Source organism: Nicrophorus vespilloides, unplaced genomic scaffold, assembly GCF_001412225.1.
Source record: "Nicrophorus vespilloides isolate i.1.1-1 unplaced genomic scaffold, Nicve_v1.0, whole genome shotgun sequence".
NCBI lineage: Eukaryota > Metazoa > Arthropoda > Insecta > Coleoptera > Silphidae > Nicrophorus > Nicrophorus vespilloides.
The window spans coordinates 45,241-70,602 of record NW_017099104.1 but is presented as its reverse complement, the minus strand read 5'-3'; the positions used below and the strand labels follow the sequence as shown (position 1 = coordinate 70,602).

Below are 25,362 nucleotides of genomic sequence, written 5' to 3'. Positions count from 1 at the left end.
CAAATCTCTTACACAATTGTGGAATATCTATGTAGGAAAAGAAATTTAAAACATTTTTGTAATTTATGAAAATATACTACAGTCGCATAACTCCGACAACAATTGAAGAAAAAACAATGGTATGAATTATCACCAAAAACTTTTTATTTCCCAAATGTAGATATAAAGAAAACTATTTTTACTTTAAGTTTTAATAATTATATCATCCAAGTGATATCAGCGACAGTGATTTTTCGTAATATGGGAGTTATTTCTGGCGCAAAATTATAATCAAATAAGATATGTTCATCAAATTTAAATTGATCTAACTTAACCTACCGTAATCTAACCTGACTTAACCTATATTCAACAATGACATACAATCTACATTAAAAAAAACACAGCTTTCAATCAATAAGACGTGTCTTTTACGCCTTTCAAATAATATTAGTTTTAGCTTAAGCTTATGTAATCAGATGAATATAAACTTGAAATTGGATTAGTAATTTTTTAATTATGTTTTAACAAGACGACAGCCAACTAACATATTAAAACAAGAAGAAAATAATGGTAAAACTTCCATTGGGAAAAAACAAATTTCAACCGCCATAAGATTTACTTAATTTTCACAGGAATATAATGTAATAATAATAATACTATAGGACATAATAACAAAAAAAAAACGTAATAACCAATGGCATAGCGACGATTCTATACTTGTTTGGTATTCATGAATAATTTATCTATCATTACATTATCGATTACTATGCAAACTACATGATGAATTGACTAACGTTGATTTAAATGTTGAATTTTTATTTTTAAGGAATTAAAGGTAATTTAGTTAATAAGTTTTAGTAAGTTTTAATAAAATTTCGAAACAAGTGCCCTCGTATAGTGTAGAGTAATAAAATAAAAATTTCTCCGTTTTTTTTAATATATCATCTGTTATTAACACATAGCAAAATTTTTATTTATTTTAAAAAGTTTATCGACAACAGAAATCCATGCCAATCTGTTAAACGAGGACATAGAGTCCCAGAAGTACCCGACCTCACTTGTAAATGGCGGTTTTTGTTTGAAAAAAAAAACTATTTTTATCAAAAGTATCAAGCTTATAAAGCTAAAGTTTGAAAACGCTACATTGTTTAGTATTTATGACAGCCATCAATAGTGAACGCTGTCAGTGAATTTGTAAATATGGACAAAATTGGTCATATGTGATATAATACTTTCATGTAAAAGGTCTCAGTCCAACCAATTTCAAAGCCGATCTAGATTCTACTCTAGAGGAGTCTGCTCCTTGGTTTACAACAAAAAAAAATGGGTAACAGAGTTTAAACTAGGTCGTACGATCTGCTAAGTCGAACATCGCAGTGGTCGACCAAATGAGGTGACCACGCTAGAAATGGCGAAGAAAATCCATAAAATAGTTTTGGATGACCGTCTACTGAAAGTGCGCAAGTTATCAGATATGGTAGGCATTTAAAAAGTGCTGTATGTCGCATATTAAATTTGGAGATGAGAAACTTGTGCAAGATGGGTGCTGCGTTTGGTCACAATCAAGACAATGCACCAGTTCACACATCTGTTATTGCGATGGCCATAATCAATGAGTTAAAAGTTCAATTTGCTTCCTAACGCACACTATTCACCAGATTTAGTCCCCTCGGATTATATTCTCTTTCCAAACTTAAATAAATAGCGAGGTGATGAATTTTTTTGTCAACAATGAAGAGGAGTCTGCGGTTACTGGCTATTTTGTAGAGCTCGAAGTTTCTCACTACAAAGAGGGTATCGAAGCTATTGAAAATCGCTGGGAAAAGTGTTTCGAGATATAAAGATATTTTTTCCATTTTTTTGTGTTTTCTTTGTTAGATCGGGTACTTCTGGGACTACCCTCGTACAAGCAAGGACGAGAACCGGATAATCGGTGTTTAGCTGTATATAGAAATTACTCTGCTGACAAAATCCTCCTCGCAAATTACCGTTTGACGACCGCTGTTCAAAAGCAACTAAGAAGCATTGAAGAATCAGTTTTGAATAAAATATTTTCATTATAGCTAATTGTTGAATTTCTCTTCATACAATTACATTAACAAGAATTGTTACTTATTTATTATCAACAACTAATGCATGTTTGTAGTTGTTTCATTTCTAATTACAATTCTCTGTATGTAATGGCTATATAATTGGTCTGATTTTAATAAAATAGTATGCAAATCAACATCTATAAAAACATTGTTCTATGCTAACTTTATTTCAAAACTATTTATACTTGTCTCCCATTAAGATGGAGTCGTTTGTTTCTCAGAATCTGGGAGAAATTTTCTACCAAAACTTGAAAGCAATTGACGCTAAAACGATAGCAATGGTAAATATAGGCGACTAGCAAACTTGGTATACAATTATAGATTTTGTTTTCAGATCAATAAAGTTAACAACGAAAGAATTTCCTACAGAGAATTGTTCGTCGCGAGTTTGAAAACTGCTCGTAAGTTGAAAGATATGGGTATCAAGGAAGGAGACGTCGTGGGAATTGTGAGCGATAACCGCTTAGAGTATTTTGTACCAATCTTTGCGTGCTTCTATCTAAGCGCCATCGTTCATCCGACGAGTTCTAGTTATCTTATATGTAAAGAAGATATATTTAATTAATTTCCTATAATTAATGTTATTGTTTTCTTTATTTTAGCTGAATTGAAGTTTGCTTATAGAAATAGCAAACCTAAAGTTATTTTCACTTCGAACAACAATATCAGGAAAATAATAGAACTGCAGAGCTATACGGATTACCTCAAGGATATAATAAATTTCGATGATAACTATTTGGATATTATAAATGGTGATGCAATTTTGGAATCAATTGAAAAGTTTTCGGATTGCGATAGAAAGACGGCAGCAATTCTGAATTCTTCTGGTACAACGGGACAACCAAAAGCAGTGGTTATAACACAAGGAAACTTGAAATTTACAATGAACCATTTGAAGTATTTGTTTACAAATATATAAAATCTGTTATTACTGATGTATTTCGTTTTAGGTATCCATTTATTTCGTATTCGTCTGATACCGTTGTTATAGGATTGATGCCCTTCTATCACTTTTTAGGGTTATTGCAAACAATAACAATTTTTAATTATCGTGCTAAGATTGTTCTTCTTCCGAAATTTGAACCTGTTCCGTTTTGTGAGATTATAGAAGAATATAAGTTGTCTTTTTTGTTAATTGTTCCATCGATTGGCGACTTCCTTGCCAAACATCCCATTGTTGATAAATATAATTTAAAGTCTGTTAAAGACATCATTTGCGCTGGTGCTGCTCTTGGTTATGAAATTCAAACTATTTTGGAGAAAAAGTACGTTATTGTTATGCATTGGATATAATTTTTATAAATATTCTTATATTTAGATTCAACTGTGCGGTGCGACAAGTGTATGGAATGACAGAGGTTAGCGGCATTGCAATTGCCTGCGTTCTAGGGAAAAAATGCAAACCAGGAAGCATCGGTACGCCACTGTCTGATGTAGAAATCGCAGTGATTGATTCTCAAACGAAAAATACCTTAGGCGCAAATGAGCCAGGCGAAATTTGCGTAAAGGGCGATCTGGTTATGAAAGAGTATTTAGGAAATGCCGAAGCAACTCGAGCCACTATAGACGAACGAGGTTTCTTGCATACCGGCGACATCGGTTATTTTGATGAAGAAGGTTACTTCTTCATTATTGACAGATTGAAAGATTTGATCAAATACAAAAGCTTTCAGGTATGAGTTAGTTCGCGTAAGATTAACTTCAAACTAAAGAAAACTGTGAAGGTTTCTCCTGTAGAATTGGAGGATGTTCTTAGGTCTCACAACGTGATAGTAGATGCCGGAGTTGTTGGGGTACCAGATCAAAGAGCTGGCGAACTACCAATGGCATTCGTTGTCAAAGTGAAAAACTCTAAGCTATCCGAACAAAATGTTATAGATTATGTTGCAGGTAAGATACTATATACCTCTCTATATATCAATTCTGAAATACACCTATCCCCAGATTTATACGGTATATTGATATAATAACGTGTAAATCGAAATCGAAACTTTTTTAATATAAAATCATGTATCAAAATGTATGCAAAAAAACATATTGTACAAATGTATATTTTTGATTGATTCTTTATTTTATTATGTTCAGAACGTATCTCCGTTCAAAAACATCTGCACGGCGGTGTAAGGTTCATCGACAAACTACCCAAAAGTTCTACAGGGAAGTTACTGAGGAAGCAACTTCGCGAAATGATATAATAAAATGCAAACAAATGGTAAATATTCTTTTCGCTTATAAAATTAAATAATATTTTTTTAGAATGCATTTTCTAATTAGTTAATTAATTATTGGGTTATAATGGTTCCACGTATCTAGATTTATATTCTGGTTTAGTTTAATAGTTATTTTATATTTCAATCTGAAAATAACAGAGCTACAGCATTTCCAAACATATTTAGGCACATACAGAGTATGTTAGGTATTTAATGGCATACTTTTTCTTGGTAGTACTATATTCTAATACATTATATTTTTCAGAATGACTAATGAAATGAAAACACATGCTGTAATTGTTGCTTTAAAAACTGATCATGGAAATATCGTGGTTTCTGAAGACTCTACATCATTCGTTTATAAAGTCTTTAAGAAGTTGGAGAACAAAGATGGCAACATATCAGAAGTGCTCAAGCGTAAAAAAATATTTTAAACGCTTTAATAGAACGAGAACAATTCCCTCCCAAAGAATGGGCATGTGTAGAAAAACATCCCGGATTGATCTATCATCAATTTTTCTGCTACACCCCAAATACTTTTCGCGACCCTCACTTTGAGAATCATTGCAACAAACCATAGGTTATGATTCCAGAAAATCAATATGGTCACTTGCAAAAGAACTCTTAACTCTCAATCCCTTGGATTCTAGATGTGCAGCGCGTCGGTGAGAAGTCAATGAATACCCACATAAAACTTAAGATCCCTTAAAAGCTGCTATAGTCAGAGTACTGTCTATTTTAAATCAAAATCATGTAATTCAAGCTTGTCGACTATTTACATCATAGATAGAGGCAGTTGTTAATGCTGACGGTGGTTTTATTGAATGATTTTACAAAGAAATATAGTGTCTTTTATAATATTTGTTAATGTTTTGGCGAACATATATCTGTCCTCAAATACCTTACGCACTAGTACTTTAGTAAATTATACTTCTTCTTGTTCGAGATATAATAAACCAAACTTTCAGTTCAAAATCGGACGTTTCATACTTAACGACCTAATATTAATACAAGACGACAGCCAACTAAAAAAATTGTACAAAGAAGCAAACGATTGTAAAAACACAGATTCACAGAAAATTTTAAAATAATTTCAATATTTATTAATTCACAAAATACTATTTCTTATTAGGTATTAAAATTTTAAAATCTTTCTTCTATAACAAATCCATAAAAAAAACACATAAAAACGGTATTTTCAACTTTAGCACCTGACGATCAAATCAAAGCCGCACGATAATATTTTGAAAACAAATACCGTTATATCGATAAATTGGCGATTGAGCACAGAAAAAAAAAGTAAAGAAGAAATAGCAAAATTCATATAATTTATTGCTTCCTTTAGGCGAAATTCATATTATCGAGGATGTTATTGCATACGAAACGGTACAATTTTGACTAAATATGTCTTATTAATTTTGGACCAACGTTTTTTTTTTTTCGAATAACACGCGGCATTTTCTTGGAACAAAATTGTTATGATGAATTCCATTTTTTCTGTATGTTTATTTCAATTGACCACTTAATCGTGTAAAAAAAAACTGCGGAATTTTACTCACCGCAATGTGTTTATTAGCCGTGAAAATCAACAGTGTTTGCTCATTGTTCTCTTTTTTTAATTTAATCTGGAAATGTTTGAAAGGCAAATGGATATAAACAAAAAAAAGTACCTTTAATAAAATATAGTAATAAGCAGATGTAGAACGAAAAAACATATTTAATAATAGTACACAAACATAAGAAGTTTGCCGATGCCGAGAGTTATATAATTTCTTAAAGAAATGTGCATTTTATATATTTGTTTAACAATTGTGATTATAGCTTAAGATAGAAAGTTTTGTTTTTAAGTTACAAATTTGGTTAGGATATTGTACTGGATAAGTTAATTTTTATAGTTATTAAGATTAGTTTTAGTACAAAATGCAACGGCAAATTTTAGCATTATTCGTAGACTACTGCAAATTTTAAAAACATTATTAGACTATGGTAGTTTTTTTTTACAACAATCTTAGCACCATAATCCTAGGTCAACATTCTTAGCACTATAGACATTTGCAACATCCTTAGTACCGTTGATTAAGGCAGACTTTAGCAAAAATTTTAGATTACTGTAGTCTGTTGCAACATTCTTAACATCATAGACCAATTTTAGCAACATTCGCAAACCACCATAGACTTTTGCAACATTTTTAGAAACATCAACCAGTGGTCCCCAACCCCCAACCTGTTTGACCTCACGGACCACCAAACTCAAAATATTGATTCCCGCTTACCACTACCATGAATTTTTTGCTTTGAAAATAAGTTTCTAAATATGAAGTCGAATAAAAAGTTGAATCAGAATATAACAAAAACAAAAATTGGAAATATATTCAAATTACTGTGCGAACCACTAAAATTATCTCGCGGACCACCAGTTAACGACTGTTATGATAGTCCACGACAGACCTTATCAACATTTGTAAACCACCATAGACTTTTGCAAAATTCTTAACATCATAGCCAACAGCAGGCTGTAGCAACATTTATAGATCACCGGAGACTTTTTGCAACATTCGTAGCACCATAAACTACGTCAGACTTTAGCAACATTCCTACTTTACTGTAAACTGTTGCAACAGTTTTGCACCATAAATGACGGCAGAATAGAGCACCAACTCTAGATTAATTCTTTTGCAACATTCTTAACATCATAGACTACGTCAGACATTAGCTACATTTCTAGATTACTGTAATCGGTTAAAACAGTAAAACCATAGACCACGGCAGAATATAGCAATATTTGTAGACTATGATAGTTTTTTTGCAAAATTCTTAACATCATAGCCAACAGCAGGCTGTAGCAACATTTATAGATCACCGGAGACTTTTTGCAACATTCATAGCACCATAAACTACGTCAGACTTTAGCCTACTTTACTGTAAACTGTTGCAACAGTTTTACACCATAGACGACGGAAGAATAGAGCACCAATTCTAGATTAAGTCTTTTGCAACATTCTTAACATCATAGACTACGTCAGACATTAGCTACATTCCTAGATTACTGTAATCGGTTAAAACATTCTTAGAACCATATACCACGGCTGAATATAGCAACATTTCTAAACTATGGTAGACGTTTGCAACATTCTTGGTACAATAGTCTACGACAGACTTTAGCTACATTTGTGGTTCACCGTAGACTTTTGAAACATTCTTAGCGCCATAGACCACGGTATACTTTAGGAACATTCCTAGATTACTGTAGTCTGTTGCAAAATTTGTAGACTATGATAGTTTTTTGGCAACATTTTTGGCACTATAGACTACGGCAGATTTTACAACATTTGTAGAACACTGTAGACTTTTTCAACATTAGATCGTGGCCTATGATCAAATGAATATAGTATAATTTCTAGAATATTGCAGTCTTTTGCAACATTATTAGTGCCATAGATAACGGCAGACTTTATCAACATTCTTAGTTTACTGTAAACATTTATAGATCGCAATCGCTTGCAACGTTTTTAATAATAGTGGTCTATATAATTTTTTAACATTTGTACCAGCAAAAACAACGGCAGACTTTAGAAATATTTGTAGACCACGGTAGTATTTTGAAACATTCGTAGTACCATAGACCGAGGCAGATTTCTAGAACATTTGTAGAATGTACTGACTTTGACAATATTTGTAGACCACGGTAGTTTTTTATAACATTTTTACACCATAGACCTTAACAGAATTTAGCAACATTTCTAGACCACGGTAGTATTTAGCCACATTCATAGATCACAGTCATTTAAAACACTTTTAATACCAGAGACCATGGCAGACTTTTGCAACATTTGCAGCTGCATATAGAACTACAGATTTTGGCAAGATTTGTAAAGCACATTTGTCCTTTACAATATTCTTAGCTCCATAGATTACAACATAATTTAGCAACATTCGTAGTCCACGGAATAATTTACTATTCCATAACGTTTATTTCAAAATTATTAATCGTCGTGCATCAGTCAGAATATTGTATGGAGAGTCATGAATAGAAGATGAGCGAGTTACTTCATAATTGCATTATAAATAATGTAATATTCAAGTGAAATTGGTGCGCTCGGATTCTCAATGAACAACATACAACAGCATTGACGTAACACTCGTTAGTCACTTTAACCTTTAAAATAAAATGTTCCAAAAGGCCGAAGCTGTTGTGTCTCTGTTCTGTTCTGTTCTATTTTTATTTTATATTTTTTTTCGTCGTCGAATTCATTCGAATTCGTGGCTACACGGATATATGCTAATGAACCGAATTAAATATGTTTCACCTAAACGCGAGATACGTGAAACGAATTATGTAATTCAATTAAATGCACCGAAACGACGCCCAGTCTACACTATCCCATTTATATCTCTTTTTTTTTCTTAACTGATTTTCTCTCTATATATATGTGCAGCTTTGAGTCATGCTCATGTTGGAAATATACGCAAGATGTTAAAAATAATAAGTTTGTCATTTTGTAATTCATTTACATAACGAATCTATATACTAATTATACTTAAAGCCTTCATCTCGCTCCGAGATGTCTATCTTAATTATATCTATAATTGACTTCCGCTATAAATATTAATACGCAACCTCCGTCAATATTTAACAGCCGCAATTAAATATATGAACCAGACTCAATGCGGCAATTAACGAATCGCAATATTATAACATCATTTTAACAATTAAATATTTATCTATTTCTATGCAACAACAAAAAAACAAATGGTTAAATTTTATTGTTGTTTTTTTTTCAATTGTTTGTTGACAATCATTTATATTTGATTCGAGAGACCTACTTTTCACAAGAACTCGATGAATCACAAAAGTTTTACAAGGTTTGTTGTTCGTTTTTTTTTTGTTAGTTCTAAAGCAAATTGCGGTTCGGCTTCTGGTTTTTAACGAACGTTCCATAAATAAATAAATATTAATTTCACGGCTTAACGCGTAACACCCCTCCTTAGAATCATTACGTAACCTTGGCCTTACCAAATGCACGGTTATAAATACTCTGGTTCTAGTCTATCGAGCTCCAATATATAAATATATATATCTACATATGGTAAATTTACGTTTAGTTTAGTTTGTCTTCAATAAACGGAAAAATATTAAAAAAATAAATCTCTGGACACCATAGAATCAAAGTATTTATGTTGTTCTGAAGTCTCAGAGAGGTTTATGAATATTAAATGCAATATTCTTAATTAGTTTTATTATACACATCAGAGTTTTATTGAGAAGTCAACTATAGAATAGTTGATCTCATGGATTATTAACTTGAATGGATGGATTATTTCTCTTCTTAAGTTAATAATTACGAAGCAAGGGTTCCCTTCACTTCACTTCAACACTCCAACTAGGACTATCTTCTTCGTTGGACTCTCTAACTAAGACTAATGAATTTTTTAACTAAGTTTTATGATCCTAGCCAAATAATTAAGGGCGAAAGAAAGATGATAAATTTTGATAAAATTGACGAAACTACACAAGTTATTCTAATTAATCACGTACAAGTATCCGTGAAATATGATTTGTAATAATTAAAAGGAAAGTGGTGATCCTAACAACAATACGTATTAATTGGTCGTCCACGACAACATTTAGGTTAGGATAAGTCAGGTTATGTTAGATAAGTTGTTTTAATAAACGAATGTTAATAAATGATAAAGAAACAATGAAATTTAAAATTTTATTTGTAGAATCATACATACAAGGTTACATGAAATTAACTTATGTTGCTGAAGAAATGCAGAAAAATATTTTTTATACTTTAATTCACGTAGCTTTGTTAAAATAGATCAAATTATTATAGTTTCCATTTGATGTTGTTTCTGCAATTTTAGTTAATTGCACTCTCCACTATGCAGTGCAGCACGATAAAACCATAACCTAGAACAACAATAAAAATATTGTGACAATCGTTGCGGTAACTGCGGACAGGCAATTTTGCCAACTGAAACAAACGCATAATAATATAATAATAGAACACCGCGTATATTGTCGGTTTCATTATTAATTGAATGCAAAATTTCGCATGTAATTTCGGCGGATGACGAAACGTGCAGGTGATGGAATCTAGCCGCATGTATTCGCAATTAGTTTGTCGGATATGGCACGATATTAATTATAATTTTTGCTGTTCCATTTGCAGCCGCAGAGCCACAAAGGAAATCCTATAAAAGGTAATTGCATATTATATTATACGAAACTGATGATGGCGGAGGAGGATCGCCGCTAAATGCGTTTCCTACCGTTCGAAATCGACGATTCGTGCCGCCAATTAAATTTCCATTTATATATTTATATTTAACTAACAATCATCATTTAGTTTTTCCTCTATACAGGGTGAGCGTATTGACAATAACATATTTATTTGATGAATATATGCTTTACATTACTGTAAGTTCTCGCAAATAGGGAAACGGAGACACGCGACCAAAAATAATCAAATTTTACTTTAATTTTAAATTGTTTTTATAGAAATTTGCATTATAATATATGTTTTACATAATACTAACATTTACACACAGAAATATTAAGTTTATTTTTGTGATAAAATCGCATGGAATCATTTGTAGCAGGTGATCGCACCCAAAACTCCTCTTCTTACTTTTGCAGTCCTGTCAAAATTTTGTATCATTTGCTACGATTTGATCAACAATTTGGATTATCGTTTCTAAATATTTTCTAAGAAAATCTATAGCAAGTTCTTTTGGTTAATCGTCTTCAGAATCGCGTATTTCAATTCCTTGTTCCTTTAGTTCTTGATAGTCGTTGTTTAAGTTTTTAATATCCTACTCATCTACATCTCAAACAAGCATAGATTCTGGAATCTATGAAATGCTGCGATAATTTGAATCCGGGTAAATTTTGATCTTTTTGAAGATTTCCAACAAACCGCGTTCTAGCAAATCAGCGTTAATCGAGGGAGCGCTAAGCAAGGTATTATTATATAATACAATTATCAATAATTAATAACTACTATAATAATGATATAATGATTTACTATACAAATTGTCATAAAAGAAGCATTACCTTTTTGTTATGGCGCCATTAATTTTCTTTTGAGGTCAGTTTTCATTTTTCCTACAAATAATATGATCTATCTATTTTTATAATGGCATATTAACACCTGAATTAATATTCATTGCACTCGTTTAAAATGCATGAATCGCATTAAAATGATTTTATCTATTGTTGTTTTTGCAAAATTAGAAGTTGCGATCAAAGACTACGATTAGAAGATGCAACTATTTGAATAAAATTAACAGAGTTCTTTGAAATCTGCATTTCGAACAATGAAATGTATTCAAGGAAAATTAGAAACAAAATATTATAAATATTCATTGGAGAATATTTTTATATAATTTTTATTTATATAATCTTCGATAACAGGATTTGCATTTATTTTCGTATCCTGTTGAATATTTCAAATACTTTGTAGCATTCGTATAGGTTTCTTTTTTCTCTTCACTCTATTCTTTGAATCGCTAAATACTAATATCAATAAAGTCGCATATGTAGATTTTACGCTTTGCGACATTGGACAATTGGACAAAATTAGTTTCAATATTGTTTTGATGATGATTGCTTAGATGATGAATTGTACGTAACGAAAACTGAGATAGGTAAACAAAATAAAAATAGAAAGCTATTATTTTTCGGAGAACAAAGGACAAACGAACGGGCGGCTTTTGTTGAAAATGAGCGAACTATTCATTACGGTTCGTCGTGGTAATGGGTAATTGGGTCGAGTTTGATGGAACCACCCACAGCGATTACACACACACAAAAAAACAATGATTTTTTTCAACACGAATTGCATAAACTTGATGTCATTAAAGTCTGCATAAGCCACAGAATCATGTAAATATAGTAGTAATAAATCAGTACTTCGTATAGTGCGAGTAATATTGGTGGAACCGATTAACCGTACTAATCGAGAGCCTTAACTGTGCAAAAGGAAAAAACGATCACAATAATTTTGTGTAATTTTTTTTTCTATAGTGAATCTGCGAGGAATAGCTATAAATTTGGTAGTATTTGAAAAGTTCAAATTCTAGTTCATATTTTCTTTAAATTAAATCTTATATAGGATTGTTCACTGACCTTTGAAATTGATTTATATCTGTATATTTGTAACTTTCTTTTCAATACAGCTAGGTAACATTAAGTCTCAGCTGATTTCGCTTACTCGAGATGTGTTTTTCTAGAAGTATTACGACTAAATATTTCACCAGCAAACATTTAATGAAATGATTACTAAACGATTGGCAAGGTTAATTTTGTTCGGTGGAAAAACAAATTAAACTGTTAAACTTTGATTAAATGTAATCATGTTTACAAAATATCATTCGAGTATGAGGTATAAATCGCATAAGTCAACAAAAATGTTAAAATCAATGTTAGATTATTTCTTAATACAAATTTATACATTTATAGAAATAAAAAACACAATTACTAATGTTATCAATACTGTCACTATTATATCGTTAAGTAGTATTCTATTGTATTTACAACTTCTTACTTGCCAAGTACATTTAAACGGCGCATGTTTCTTCCGAGTATATACTTCTTTATACTTATATCTACTATTTTATATTATATATCCGATATGGTCTAGTGGCTAGGATACCTGGCTTTCACCCAGGAGGCTCGGGTTCGATTCCCGGTATCGGAATATTTTTGACCAAAATATGTAAGAATGTTTTAAAATCAAAATTAGTCACGTTATTTCTTTTAGTTCCTACATATATATAAACTATTTCATATTCTTCAAATTTAATGAAAAAGATAATAAATATTCATATGCATTGTTTCATAACGCCGTAAATAGGGACGGTAAATTGATTAATGAAACTAAAAATGGGAATTAGTGATTAAATATTTAGAAATTTAATGATAGCGTCATTGCATAATTCGTCAAACGAACCATGGGCTTTGAATTGTTAATGCACAGAACAAGACAAGGCAATCAGCGGTTGGAACAATTGATATCTGGAAGAGGCGTTTTCGACTATTGTCACGAAAATGAGATGTAAGCTTTCTCTGGTGCATAATTCACCAACGGATAGTTGGCAATAATCCATTAACTTGCATCCAAAGACACGAAATCTATTGCAAATTGATGTAGAAATTTCCAAAAAAATTCTAAAACAATTCAATGTTACATTGTGAAACTTAGAAAATATATAACTATAAATATTCATTAATAAATTAAATAGTTGAATAGAAAAAAAAACAGCTTCTTTTAAATCTTGTGCCAGCAACTTGGTATACGCAAGATTCATTCTTTTTCCCAAGGTGACCGTTATTTCTAAAATATGTCTTCCTAGTAGAAAAAGGTGCCGAAGTTGTCTATAGCAGAAATTTGTGATCTTTACAAATGTGAACCCACGTACTGACCCAAAGACAGAAGAAAAATTCCAGGTGTTCTTGACTTCTGTATTATGAAAGGGATATCTAAAAACTATACCAAAATCGAGCAATGCCTGGATCTCTCGTCAGACCACCTCCCCAATAATTATATCATTATGCTCAAGAGTGGCGAAAATTACAAAACCACCATCACTGTATAACAAAGATACCGACTGGAAATCATATAAAGTTTTAGTAACGGACAAGATATTACTGAACAGACCACTAAAAACAAAAGATGATCTCGATGAGCCTGTGGAAACATATATTGAGAGTCAAATAAAGACAAAGAAGACGCCAGGCTATGACTTAATAAGGGGAAAACTGTTGAAAGAACTCCTATTGAAGGGAATTGTTTTGATCACTCAAATATTTAATACTATACTACGTACAGGTTACTTTCCAGCGCAGTGGAAAGTCGCACAAATTATAATAATAGCTAAACCTGGAAAACCTGCCGAAGACATCAAGTCATACAGACCCATAAGTCTTCTACCGATATTATCAAACATTTTCGAAAAACTTCTTGCTAACCGATTGCAACCTATTATAGCGTCAAATAAGCTGTTACCAGACCATCAGTTTGGCTTTCGTTGCAAACACGGCACAATAGAGCAAGTAAACAGAATAGTAAATACCATCTACCAAGATAAGGAAAGTAAAAGATACAGATTTTGACAAAGTTTGGCATCCCGGACTACTATAAAAAATAAAGAAGAACCTGCCATATCATTATTTGAAAAGAATAAAATCATACCTCGATAATAGAATGTTTCAGGTAAAAATAGAAGACGAATATACCGATTTATATCCAATAAAATCAGGGGTGCCGCAGGGAAGTGTTTTAGAACCACTGCTTTACCTTTCGGAATTATCAGAATTATCAGTGGAAAATAAATTACTTATATACAAAGTAATACTGAAACCAGTATGGATGTATGGTATCCATGTGTGGGGTGCGGCCAGTAAATCGAACATACAAATTATACAAAGGTTCCAATCAAAATGTCTAAGAAATATCATTAGGGTTCCGTAGTTCGTCCAGAATAAACAAATAGGCAAAGATCTTCATATAGATATGGTCGAGGATACAATACCAACATTTAGTAGTAGATACCAAGATAGACTGGAGTCACATACTAATGTTCTGGCTATTGGCCTACTCGACAACAGTGAAACCACAAACAGTCTGAAGCGTTGCAAACCAAATTTTAGAATTGCAAAAACATTTGTAAATAGTACGTAGGATTGGCATACAGCAACGGTTCAATAACAAATAAATATATTAGAAAGGAAATATTTTGAAAGTTATAAAATATATTGATAATAAAATAAAATAAACTTCACAAAATAAAAAGTAAGTAAAAAAACAATTTAGTTACATACAATAAATTGAAAAATTCTATCTGTACTCAAGATGTATTTTTTTTCATATGAAATGCAACTCAAAACTCAAATTCAATGTTGAATTATTAAATTAATTCACTTCAGAGAGAATTCGAGCTTTCATTTGTACCATGGTTTGATTCATCTGGACCTATAAATGATTTATTATAAAAAAAAATTAAAAAATGTATCTAGTCTTACCACTGATGATATCTCCATTATTTTTGTAAATATCTTGTTCAACTAGTTGTTGAATCCCTATGAATTCTCCTTCAAAAACAATGTTAGCAGAACTTGAACTCATTTCAAATATGGAAATCGTTCAAATGCAACAGAAATCCATATATAATTGCTTTCGTTTCTCATAACGTTGATAAATTATGATTTATGTACTTAAAAAATTAACAAGTTCAGAGTAGCACAGTTGCTACTTCTGTATTACAATTTTGTGAAAGATAGTCGTTTCTTTTCAAATCGTTGATCGCATTTAACTGTGCATTGTTTTGCACCTCTCGATAAAATCTGTCTATAGTCGGCGTAGACGGCAGACAGAAAATGCCCGCTAGATACTTGTAACAAATCCGACTGCGACTGTAAATGCTGTATGCAAACATCTTGTCCTCCAACGTATAGGTTTGTCCTTTATTCTTGTGACCGGCATTGTTCAATTGCGTTTTAAAGAAGCGCTGCACGAAACCGTCCAGCTTCTGAAATTGCTGAAACTCTTTAAGCTGTTCTTTATATTGGTCTACTCTCTTCTTCAGATAATACACTTGTCTTTGTAGCTGCCTCTGTTTTTTAAGTTTCAATTTTTCCTTTTCTATATTCATCAGACGGACTTGATTAAGCGTTTGCCTTTGTTCAAACGGTTTGCAATATAATTTGTCTAATTCATTTTTATTATGTTGCATGTTCATTTTGTTTACTAGGATCTTCTTCATCACATACTCGTTCATTTTATTTACTTCGTCAGAATTGGTTTCATTTACTCGACAATTTAAATCTTTTTGATTTGTGACAATCGTTTCATCCACGACCATTGTTGTGCTCACTTCAGGCGCCTTCTTTTTCTTCGGTACTTTGAAAAGTATTAATCCATCGTTTACATACGATTTCGGTTTGACAGAGTTATTATCAATAACTTGCGTTTGACCTAATTCAAAGTCATATTGCCCATTAATTATTTTTATCTCATTAAATTCTCTTCTATTTTCAGGTTTAAATGTAACAGAAACATTTTCCATTTCATTCAAACGTTTCTTTTGGGAATCAACTGCTTTAATCGACTTAGTTTTGTTTTCAAAATTCGTTATATTAACACAAGCATTTGATTTCCATGCATTTTCAGGTATTTTTACAACCATTCTATTTACCTCTAACTTTACTTTCTTTGGGCACAATTTGCCTAAATATGTTTTCGGATGTGGAACTTCAACCTTCTGTGTTTTATAATTATTTTCAGTTTTGATATTATTTTTAAAATTTAAAAATTGTTTCAGCCCGTGAACAACTTCATCCTTTTGAACATCACCTTTCTTTTGTTCAATGTTAATGTTCTCCAACTGTTTTGTGCCTTCAATTTTATTGGAAAATTCTTCTGGTTTACTTTGTTCGTCAGGGAATTCTGTAGAATAAGAATATATAAGATAAATATTAGTATTAAAAGATTTTTGTCTCCAATTACTTCTCTTTCTTACTACATCTTGACCATCTGAAGGCAAATTTTCTGTAGGTATTTGCATCTCTTGAACTCGAAATGCAGACTTCTGTTGATAGCTCTTGGAAAAATGGATATTGCACACTCTCTTTGACCTCTTGATGTACTCAGGGGTGAGATTCTCTAGAGATTTGTTTTTTGTAGCTTTAATCCATTCCTTAAACTCGGGACTTGTAATGCTAGGAAAATTTCTTAACGTTACACCAGTATTAGAATTATTGGTGCAACCAGAAATAGCGCAAAAGTAAATCATCCTAAAATAATATCATTATTTCTAAATGTTAATTCGAAAGATATTACTCACTTTAATCACTGTAAAACAATTCAGTCAGAAGCTTTCATTATTCACATTCACAAATTACTCTACCACTTGCTATTGCTTGCTATCACTACAATTGTTATGATTTTGATCATTGCCAACTGTAAAATATTCAAAGCACTGGCACAGTGGAACCTCGCTTAACGAGCATAATCCGTTTCAAATTCCGTATTTTTACTCGTATAGTGAGACAATTTTCCCTATATAAACTAATGTAATATACGAAAATGCGTTCCGAATTATTTTTCTTACAATTTATTTTGCTCGTTATGTGACATTCCACTGTATACAGTCTATGAGCATTGTCTGGATGTAGAGCATCTTTGAAGTTATGAATATACCGAATTTATTTACCACTTAAAAAGATGAGAAAAAATAAGTATTTTCTCTTGCTGCAACGTTTTTAATTTAAAATTGTAATATAAGAAAATATCTACAATATGTTAGCAAAATATCACATCATGACATCTGAAAATGTACCAGAAAACGTTCTTTATGCATATTACTTGAAGCAGCACATTGAGAATGGTTGAACTAAAATACAAGGACTAAAGGAATCTAATTCAGGATTAACATCAATAATACAAATCCAAGGCAAACGAAAATAAACTTAGCTACTTTTGTTTGGAGGATGCATTTATAAATAGAAAAAATATATGGAAATAGTTTAGAATGGATTTAAAAGAAAAAAAGTTTTTGTTTAAAAAAATATATTGGGTAATAAATCAAAAATCAACAAAACTAATTTGGATATTCGTGTTCACTTCAATCAGTGTTTCATATCAGTTTTGTTGACAATTTCAAACACAAATATTTGTGGAAGTCTTCAAAATTTGCAAATTACCCTAATTAACGAAATGTTGATGCAATTATGCCATACAAGAATGTTCGTTATCCAAGTCGCTATAAAAGGTCAAGTATCTCAGATTTTAAAATCAAAATACCGCAATAAACTATTATATCGTCAAACAGTCTTTGAAACAAAATAACATCCTGCGGTTTTGGTGACAATAATATGTAGATTTGAATAAAATTCACATAATATGGTTTATTTAATAATTTCTTAAGAATCAAATACAATTTAGATTTATTAAAAGAAAACGACCAAGAAATAAATTTACTAATTTAAACTGACAAATAATGAAGTTAAGGAAGTTTGTTAAAAAAAATACGAGTCAACCTTAATTCCAATGGGAGATACATCTCCGGCAAGAAAATAGGGATTATGATTAGTAGACTACCACGTTACCAAACAAAAATAAATGAACAATAAAACCTGATTATTCCCGGTCTTGTAATTTCTAAAAAAAAGATAATATATACATATTAACTAATACAATGTTCATCAGCGAAAACAACGAACTAATCTAAACTAAAATCAATATTGACAAATGTAAACTATTGTAACAATTAAGACACGTTTGCAGACGTCAATATCGATGGTAGCTTTTGTATTGAATCACATAATTTAAAAATTTCCGCATATGTACATTTTAATTTTATCACAGTTAAGTATAGACAATAACTTGATTATCCATGAAGAATATATCACGAAAAGTCTAGTTTCATGTGACGGTATCGGTATCAAAGAGGAAGCAGAAAACGAAAATCGCACGATAAATTTGGAAAGTGCCTTCGCGGTTCCATAATATATAAGATAGCGAAATTTAAATAAAAATCCTGGCAGTTTTTAAGAATAACAATTAAGAATATGTACGAAACTAATGAGAGTATATGAAATTCAATTAGAATTATGTGCAAAGTATGCACGTTTTCTATTCCCCATTTGATGTCGACGAACGTCTGGGAACAGTCTTCTTGATTTAGTCGAATCTCGCAACGTCGTTTGAGAATCTCTCTTTGTAAATGCGATCCCGGTGTTTAGGATCAAAAATATTTTGCAGACTGTTGCCTGTCCTCAGGATTCGCAATCTGAAACGTTCTCTGTCGCGTACGCATTCCTCCCAGTGACCTTTCCTGCACGCTCTGTACGCGAAATCCCACGCTATTATTACGTGCACTTCGACGAGATTCTTTTCATCAGCGAAACGGACCTGCAAACAACAAAACAATTCATTTAATCAAAGAAACAGAACATGTTTATTTGAAAAGCCAATTCGAAATTGCCGCGCTGTCACATTATACATGAAAACATTTTTGGGTTGACCATGAGTTGCTTTAAGTAAGCAAAACTTTGTGATAAGTAACCAAATCAACAACACATATTTTTATACTTCTCATGTTTCATTGTTGGCTCGCCATTTGAAAATGATTCAGTTATTCATATCTATATGTATATTGCGTAAAAGACGAAAATATATATGTACATCATTTACAAGATTTATGAAGTCGTTTCTGAAGCTGTAACCTCACTCCATTGCCAAATATATTTAATTTTATTACATTAAATTTTAAAGAAATATTTCGACTTCCTTTGATAAATAATTGATATTGTGATTGATAAGAAAAACATACTTTGATCTATTTTTATTTCACAGAATAATGAAACAGTTAGATAAAAATCAATTGACCTCTATCAATTGATCATTTACAATATTATATAACATTCTACTGTTTGACAATTTAAATTGAAAATATTCATAATACTTATTATTTACTTACAATTCTAGTTTTACAACACAATTGCGCTTTGTTGTAATAAATTGCTGTATCATGTACAAGCTTTTGTAATAATGAAAGTGATTTGCATCACTTTCATTTTTATAATTTGGAACAAAAATTTAAGAAACATTAATGCTATTTATATAGAACACTTTTAGTTCAGTGATTAAACTTTTTTTTTATTATCACTGAATTAAAATCATTTAAATTATCAAACCAGAAAATAAAAACATTTTATGTTATGACAGTTAATAAAATGAAATATTGAAAATAATATACAAACCTTTCTTTGTCCAGAATCTACGATGAGGGCATCAGGTTCACTATTGGTAGAGCTGAGGATGGATTCATCTTCTGAAGTGCTGCAATCATCTTCATCACTGCTAGTATCATCCTCATCAGCAATGTCACTCTCATCATCACAGTCACTATCACCACCATCATCATCACCAAACACAACAAAGCTATCCTCGCTAGTAACTGATGGCAATCTTTTTCTTATGAAGCTCCCCCGGCTAGGAGGAGATACAGAATAACAATCCTCCTTTTCGAAAATTACATAGTCATTGTCACAGTAGACTTGTGCAGTTGAAAACTTTTTGACTGGTTTCATGCATATCTTCGACATGGACATTCTTTTGGGAGGTGATATGGTGAACGTGATTGGATCACTTTTCACATGCTGGCATTCAATGGGATGGGTTAAGGGTTCTTCGTGAATTGTTATAAACTCATCCAAAGTGCATCTATTAGGATGGTAATACAAGTCAGGGACGTCAGTGTACGCTTCCACCCCAATTTCAATATCCGCATCATAATTTGAAAATTGATCATTCGTTTTGTGCCAAAGGTTCCGATGCTTCGGTGATTTTTTCGGGGAGCGATTTTTTTTGGGCTTTTTAAGGAATTCTTTTAAGAATTGCGAAGCCTCGTAACTCGACGCGTTGTCATTGGAATTTGGATGAAGGATGGTGCTGGGAAAATCGACAACATCCGCTCCGCATGCGGTTGCTGCTGCCGCCGCAGACTTCAGCATGTTTTCGTCCTGCTGTCCGTGCATATCCATATCTTCGATCGTATTTATTTGCGGTTTCGATTCGTTCACTTCTAATTTGTATACATCCTTTGGACTGTTCAGGTTTTGCAATTTCATGACAACGTCGTGAAGCTGCGAAGTTACATCCTCGATTCTATCCTTATGGAAATATTCCATATTCTCCGAACGTCTGGCGTTGTTCGGGTAGTCAGAGTTCAAATTTCCCGCCATCGCTTTCGGGGAATCCTTTTCGTTGGTCTTGTAAACGTTTGTGAACTGCTTGCACGGATTGTACGAGACCAAAGAGGATATGTTATGATTTTGTTGCTCTTTCTTGGACTGCATCGTAGGGTAGACGCTCTGGTCCAATACTTGACTGCTGGAATTCGTAGAATATGTAGAACACATAATACTCGCACAGTATCCTTGTATTATTTGAACACTTTGAACCTTTCACGTGCGACAACAATATGCAACTATTCTTTTCCTAACACTGGTCTTTCTCGACTCGAATATGTGTAAAGTACAAGCAGAACACCTTAAAGTAATAAATTTATCGGTACTAGAAAGATTTGCAACTACTTTATCCATGATTATAACTTAAGAACTGAGCACTTTATAACCTGCCATTTTGTATCACGTAAGTTTTTATAGTAAATGAATGAGCGTGGCGCAGGAATGGGAAAGTCTCCGTTTTAGTTAGATTTTGCTCCGGTAGGGGGATATTGAACCGCATTCACACAGCACAAAATTATCATCATTCCCAAATTTTCCCAGCAACTCCACAACAATATAAAATACAATTATAGGTAACAATGTCATCAAAACACTAATAGATCAATTTCAGTAGGATACTGCGATTTATATTCGATTTATATTCTATTTAAAAAATGACAGGAAACAGTTTAGTTGTGTATGGCTAACTTCAATATCGTCATTCTAGATTGTGGTGGCGGAATGTTAAATCAATGACGTTCTGGAAAATTTAAACTGTTACATTCCCGAAAGTTACCATCTATTCCACTATTAATAATATAAAACACAATTGTATATAATGCAATAATCGCAACACGAATAGATAAATTTCAATACAACAATGTAATTCTATTTTGAAAATTAGAAGCAACAGTTTAGTTTTGTATAGGTAACTTCGAGATCTTCATTCCAGATTGTTATTAAAAAATGTTAAATCAATGACGTGGAAATTTTCAATTCCACACAATATTACGCATTCAATTATTTTCATTGATGAGCTTCATGCAACCATCAGTACTCGGAAATAATGCAATGACTCATCATGTAGACATTTAACAATGTTCCAAGAAAAATGAATTATTTCCCCAAAAACATATATTTACAATTATCAGACCCGTGGCTGACACATGAGCACTACAAATTACAATATCAGCTATAGAAAATAGTTTTAAGAAATTCATCGGATGTTATGAATTCGTCCAGGAAATGTGTATGTTGAAACATCTTCTACTGCCCTATAATTTGGAAACATTTTTTTTGTTTTTGATATTTTATCATTTAGAAATATTTCCACTTCTATTTTCATTTCCAATAAACGAACTAACACTCTTCTTTGTGATATAAGAGCGACGTATGATCGTTTTTGATTTGTAAAAATATCATAACTGAAAATATTCTGATCACTTCCACGGAAAAATCCTAATCGATACACTTTTTCATATCAACAAATGTAAGGAATTTTATCCGAGCACGTTGTAAACAAAACCACACAGGCTGATTACCATGGGAATGCTTAATCATCAATTATAAATAAGAGCTAAAATCACAACAATATATTGGGTTGTGTAATAAGTTAATTGTGTGTAATGTGTAATTGATAATTACCATAAACTCATTTTTTCCAAAAATGGATTTATACCACTTTCCAAAATAACGGCTTCATATATTTACCGTAAAATGTATACATTATCCCATTCACAATTAAGGAAAAATTATCTTCTAAAATTGTCAACAGAAAACAATTAAAAAATACTTTAAAATTCCATTAATTATTTCACTTTCGAAGAACTAATTTGGAAATAAAGAACAACTGATAAATACATAATTTAATGATTGTTTCAGGATATTTCATGTGATGGTAAATCCAACATGTGTTTAATAACTGTGTGGGGGAAAACCTAACTAAAAGATTAAAGTATCTAGAGCAATTATTGTTATAATTATTGTAATTAATTTGCCAATATGATTAACAAAATTACCAATAAAGTTTTGTTGTCCGTTAATTTCTTAAACAAACTTGAAATTTCATTTTCATAACATGATATTAATATTTTTAACATGATAATATTATTATGTATAACCGTTATTGTTTATATTATGTTAGCCCTTATTATTTTATACATGTTTTTGTCATTAAGACTTAGAAAAAATACCACTTAGGAAGATCCCATAACTAATCATTGTGTAACGACTATTGTTAGTCAACATGTTGTGCACAAACTCAAAGGTCTAATCAATAATGACCTTTAATATGTACATCTGTTAATTCCCTACTATAAAATAGGATGTTTATGTAATACAAAGTTAGTCTGAGAGTAAGTCTTAGAAGGGCAACCCAAGCTATGAGTTAGTAACTGGATGCTAGTTTAAGAACCTATATTTACAGTGTTAAAATATTCATTATCAACGCAATTTTTTGGTCGCCTGCTCCGCTTTTTCTCTTGGTCATAGTGGTGCTGAAGAATGTATCGAATTTTCTCCTTTTTACCTCCAGTTTGGAAGGCTCTAACACACAACTGGATTCACTAAATACAAAACTGTTAAAAAACTGTTTTTAAAGTGTTATGTCATCTTTAAGTCGCAATATAGAAAGACAAGACACATTTGCTGTCAACTTCATGAAGATGGAAGAAAACAAAATAGATTTTAGATTTTGATACTTTTCCATTAGTGAAAAGCTAAAAATGCCACTAAAGTGGTATTATTCTGTACACGGAGTTTCTAAGTTTAGAAGCGATGATTTCAGCCTTAACGAAATCAAGACATTGCTCGAAAATAACGCTCACTACGCGACACGTGAATTAGCAGAGATAATAAAAATACCCAAAACAACCAACTACGAACGTTGTTTTTGAAGTTTGTTTACATAAACCGCTACTATGTATGTTTTTCGCACATTACAACGAACAAAAATCACGACTTACATTTCTTTTACTGCCCCAGGAAGAATGTTGATACTAATAATGCAATACCCGAAGAGTACTGCAAACACGTTTAATTTTTAGTCGGTGTTTAGTCCAATATTTGCACAATTCTCCAGAATTCAAAATTATGCATCAAGAGGATGATTATAACTTATTTCACTTGATTAAATCTGTCATTATCAAAACTATTGTGTCGCTCAGTGAACAATAAAACATGATACGTTAATCATCTGAAGATAGTATTATTGTCTTCGAAACATACAACTGACAGTGAAAGAGAATTTGTCCATTAAGCAGAAAAAATTAAAGAAAATACAAATGAAATTCCCAACGCACTATCACCGAAAATAAAGAATAAATAGTCATTCGATACGATTTCTTTATATTTGAATATTTTAAAATGTGTTTTTCCCCGTCTGGCATATATTACATTAAAAATTCGTTATTGCTTTAATGATGTATTCAAATTTAATGGGTTATTTTTTTCTTTAAATATTTACCTTTACCGATAAAAGAAAACCTCGGTCATTTTGATGCCCTAATTGGATTTAATCGAATTTGTTCTGAACAAATTTCCATTATTGCAACAATAAATTACAACATAAGTAACAAAAATAAAATTGCATACAGCTGTAAAGGACGTTCTGCCCTCTCCTCATTATTTTTTTTTTCAATTTCAATTTTTTGATATCAATACACAATTGTCGTGTCCCAGGGATGCAATTCTGGACAAAGTGGAATATTGTCTGGTATTGTCGTTGTGGAGTCCAAATAGTTGAGAATTTAATGAAATTTGTTTGGTTTTACATAACTTTATTCGTTACTTGGTCTTCTGCTGAGACTACACTCATCATATTAAGGTTTTACTGCGTGCGAGTATGCTTGTCTTCATAGTGTTGTTGTGCCCAGTAAAACCTTAATATGATGAGTATAGTCTCATAAAAACCTAAGATGAGCATAGTCTTAGTCAATCTTTTAAAGTATCTACATTGTCTTGGAAATGACCCCAAGAGTACCAATTATTATAATAAACTTGTGTTAAACCAATTGGATTATTTAATTCCTACAACTGAGACTCCTCAACGACAACACCAGACAATATTCTGTTGTGTCCAACCATTATTATTGTAATTGTTGTTATTAGTATAGTGTATTAACGAACTAGAGACATCCAAAGCGTCTCTTAGTCGCATTATTATATAAACATTAGGATAAAGGAATCTCTACCGTGATTAACTTTGGAAGTAGAATAACTATTTAGAATTAGTTTCAGTAAAACCTTCGAAGACTGATAGAGTCTTAGTCAACCTGTCGATTAAACTACATTGTCTTGGAAAGGGACCCAAGAGTACCAATTATAATAAACTTGTTTTAAACCA

General features: G+C 31.7%; 3 protein-coding genes and 1 non-coding gene across 4 annotated transcripts; 2 read left to right on the top strand and 2 right to left on the bottom strand.

Moving 5' to 3' along the window:
• The first annotated feature begins 2,262 nt into the window (after positions 1 to 2,262).
• Positions 2,263 to 4,273, top strand: LOC108564011 (4-coumarate--CoA ligase 1-like). Its single transcript, XM_017922881.1, has 7 exons — positions 2,263 to 2,353; positions 2,407 to 2,614; positions 2,675 to 2,969; positions 3,023 to 3,337; positions 3,391 to 3,745; positions 3,797 to 3,962; positions 4,158 to 4,273. The coding sequence occupies exons 1-7, from the start codon at positions 2,273 to 2,275 to the stop codon at positions 4,265 to 4,267; spliced, it is 1,530 nt and encodes a 509-aa protein (XP_017778370.1). The 5' UTR covers positions 2,263 to 2,272; the 3' UTR covers positions 4,268 to 4,273.
• Positions 4,274 to 12,915: 8,642 nt separating this feature from the next.
• Positions 12,916 to 12,987, top strand: Trnae-uuc. The gene has a single exon. It is a non-coding gene; the product is annotated as a tRNA-Glu (tRNA).
• Positions 12,988 to 15,136: 2,149 nt separating this feature from the next.
• LOC108564010 lies at positions 15,137 to 17,209 on the bottom strand. Its single transcript, XM_017922880.1, has 4 exons — positions 17,132 to 17,209; positions 16,795 to 17,081; positions 15,312 to 16,734; positions 15,137 to 15,261 (listed from the first exon to the last, which is right to left on the bottom strand). The coding sequence occupies exons 2-3, from the start codon at positions 17,078 to 17,080 to the stop codon at positions 15,521 to 15,523; spliced, it is 1,500 nt and encodes a 499-aa protein (XP_017778369.1). The 5' UTR covers position 17,081; positions 17,132 to 17,209; the 3' UTR covers positions 15,137 to 15,261; positions 15,312 to 15,520.
• Positions 17,210 to 18,301: 1,092 nt separating this feature from the next.
• Positions 18,302 to 21,458, bottom strand: LOC108564021. The gene is made up of 2 exons (XM_017922892.1): positions 20,052 to 21,458; positions 18,302 to 19,200 (listed from the first exon to the last, which is right to left on the bottom strand). Exons 1-2 carry the CDS (start codon positions 21,210 to 21,212, stop codon positions 18,970 to 18,972), a joined length of 1,392 nt encoding a protein of 463 aa, XP_017778381.1. The 5' UTR covers positions 21,213 to 21,458; the 3' UTR covers positions 18,302 to 18,969.
• Positions 21,459 to 25,362: the final 3,904 nt, after the last annotated feature.

Coding starts and splice junctions, on each gene's coding strand:
- LOC108564021 (XM_017922892.1), bottom strand. CDS start 21,212: ATGTGTTCTACATATTCTACGAATTCCAGCAGTCAAGTATTGGACCAG. Junction 19,201..20,051: donor TAGATTCTGGACAAAGAAAG/GTTTGTATATTA, acceptor TGTTGTTTGCAG/GTCCGTTTCGCTGATGAAAA.
- LOC108564011 (XM_017922881.1), top strand. CDS start 2,273: ATGGAGTCGTTTGTTTCTCAGAATCTGGGAGAAATTTTCTACCAAAAC. Junction 3,338..3,390: donor CAAACTATTTTGGAGAAAAA/GTACGTTATTGT, acceptor TCTTATATTTAG/ATTCAACTGTGCGGTGCGAC. Junction 3,746..3,796: donor TCAAATACAAAAGCTTTCAG/GTATGAGTTAGT, acceptor AAAACTGTGAAG/GTTTCTCCTGTAGAATTGGA.
- LOC108564010 (XM_017922880.1), bottom strand. CDS start 17,080: ATGATTTACTTTTGCGCTATTTCTGGTTGCACCAATAATTCTAATACT. Junction 16,735..16,794: donor AGATGTAGTAAGAAAGAGAA/GTAATTGGAGAC, acceptor CTTATTCTACAG/AATTCCCTGACGAACAAAGT.